At 37.7% G+C, this 957-nt stretch overlaps 1 protein-coding gene across 1 annotated transcript in view; it reads right to left on the bottom strand.

Moving 5' to 3' along the window:
• scamp3 (secretory carrier membrane protein 3) overlaps positions 1 to 957 on the bottom strand; it is a 9,163-nt gene that overhangs the window by 6,384 nt on the left and 1,822 nt on the right. Inside the window, exons 2-3 of the mRNA XM_016291117.1 lie at positions 706 to 789; positions 339 to 434 (exon numbers count right to left, since the gene is read on the bottom strand). Coding sequence (XP_016146603.1) covers positions 339 to 434; positions 706 to 789 — 180 coding nt within the window. The remainder of the gene's footprint in view (positions 1 to 338; positions 435 to 705; positions 790 to 957) is intronic.

The following is a 957-nucleotide window of genomic DNA, read 5'->3' as shown; positions in this document are numbered from 1 at the left end:
AAAATTCTAAATCTGTCCAAATATAGAATGAAATAATTAATAATAAGATCAAATTAAATAACATCATGCAATTTTTGATGGTAAAAACAGCTTTACTGCTCAATATCCACTAGAATTACATCATGGGTGACAGATCTAGATCTAACAGGATGGTATTAAAATATTGCTTTATAACTGGAATAAGTAGCATACACTGGCTTGAAGAGGGGGCAACTGTGCGCTTTTGCCATTCCAGTAAAAATCTTAACAATAAACTACCAGAAGCAACAGTTATAGTAAATCCAGTGTTATGGCCCTGTGTGAACAAATACGGCTCAATTAGTTACTGTAAACAGCACCTGTGTTCCAGAGGATCCATAATTCCTGGGCTCAGTTGGTGTGGTGCTACTGGGAGGCGTTTGGGCAGGAGGTGTGGCTTCATAGGGAGGTGGAGGCTTCATTACCCAAAACAACAAGCAAACCAATTAATATCAGCTTAATAAAAATCGAATTAAGCCTTTAAAAGAAGTCTTTAAAAACATAATATTACAAAAACAATGACAAAAGGATCTGGTAAGAATTTTCTCTTGCAGAGCAGAGGTAACTGAAGTTGACATGAAACTGTTTTTAATCCATTGTACTCCCATTATGTGATGTATTAATAATTAAAGGCTATGTAAACACAGTCTGACCAACACTGACAATGGTCAGGCCGGACATATTTACCGCTGTTGTGTTGTTGTCGAATGGGTTGTAGAGGTCCAGCGTGGCATAGCCAGAGTTGCTACTGTGCTGAGTCACTGATGGATCCTGCAAACACAAGAAAAACAAACCTTTCAGTTCATTTATAGCAGGTGGTAGATAATAATGAAATATCTGGGCTGATTCCACAAAAATGTAACATTTTAAACAAAGCTCAAGGTCGCCTAAGAACTGGTACTTTAAAGGCACAATATGTCATTTTCGCCGCTAGAGGGC

This window comes from Sinocyclocheilus grahami, unplaced genomic scaffold (genome assembly GCF_001515645.1).
Source record: "Sinocyclocheilus grahami isolate Dianchi unplaced genomic scaffold, SAMN03320097.WGS_v1.1 scaffold268.1, whole genome shotgun sequence".
NCBI lineage: Eukaryota > Metazoa > Chordata > Actinopteri > Cypriniformes > Cyprinidae > Sinocyclocheilus > Sinocyclocheilus grahami.
The sequence above is the reverse complement of the archived record's forward strand: the minus strand, read 5'-3'. Positions and strand labels throughout refer to the sequence as shown.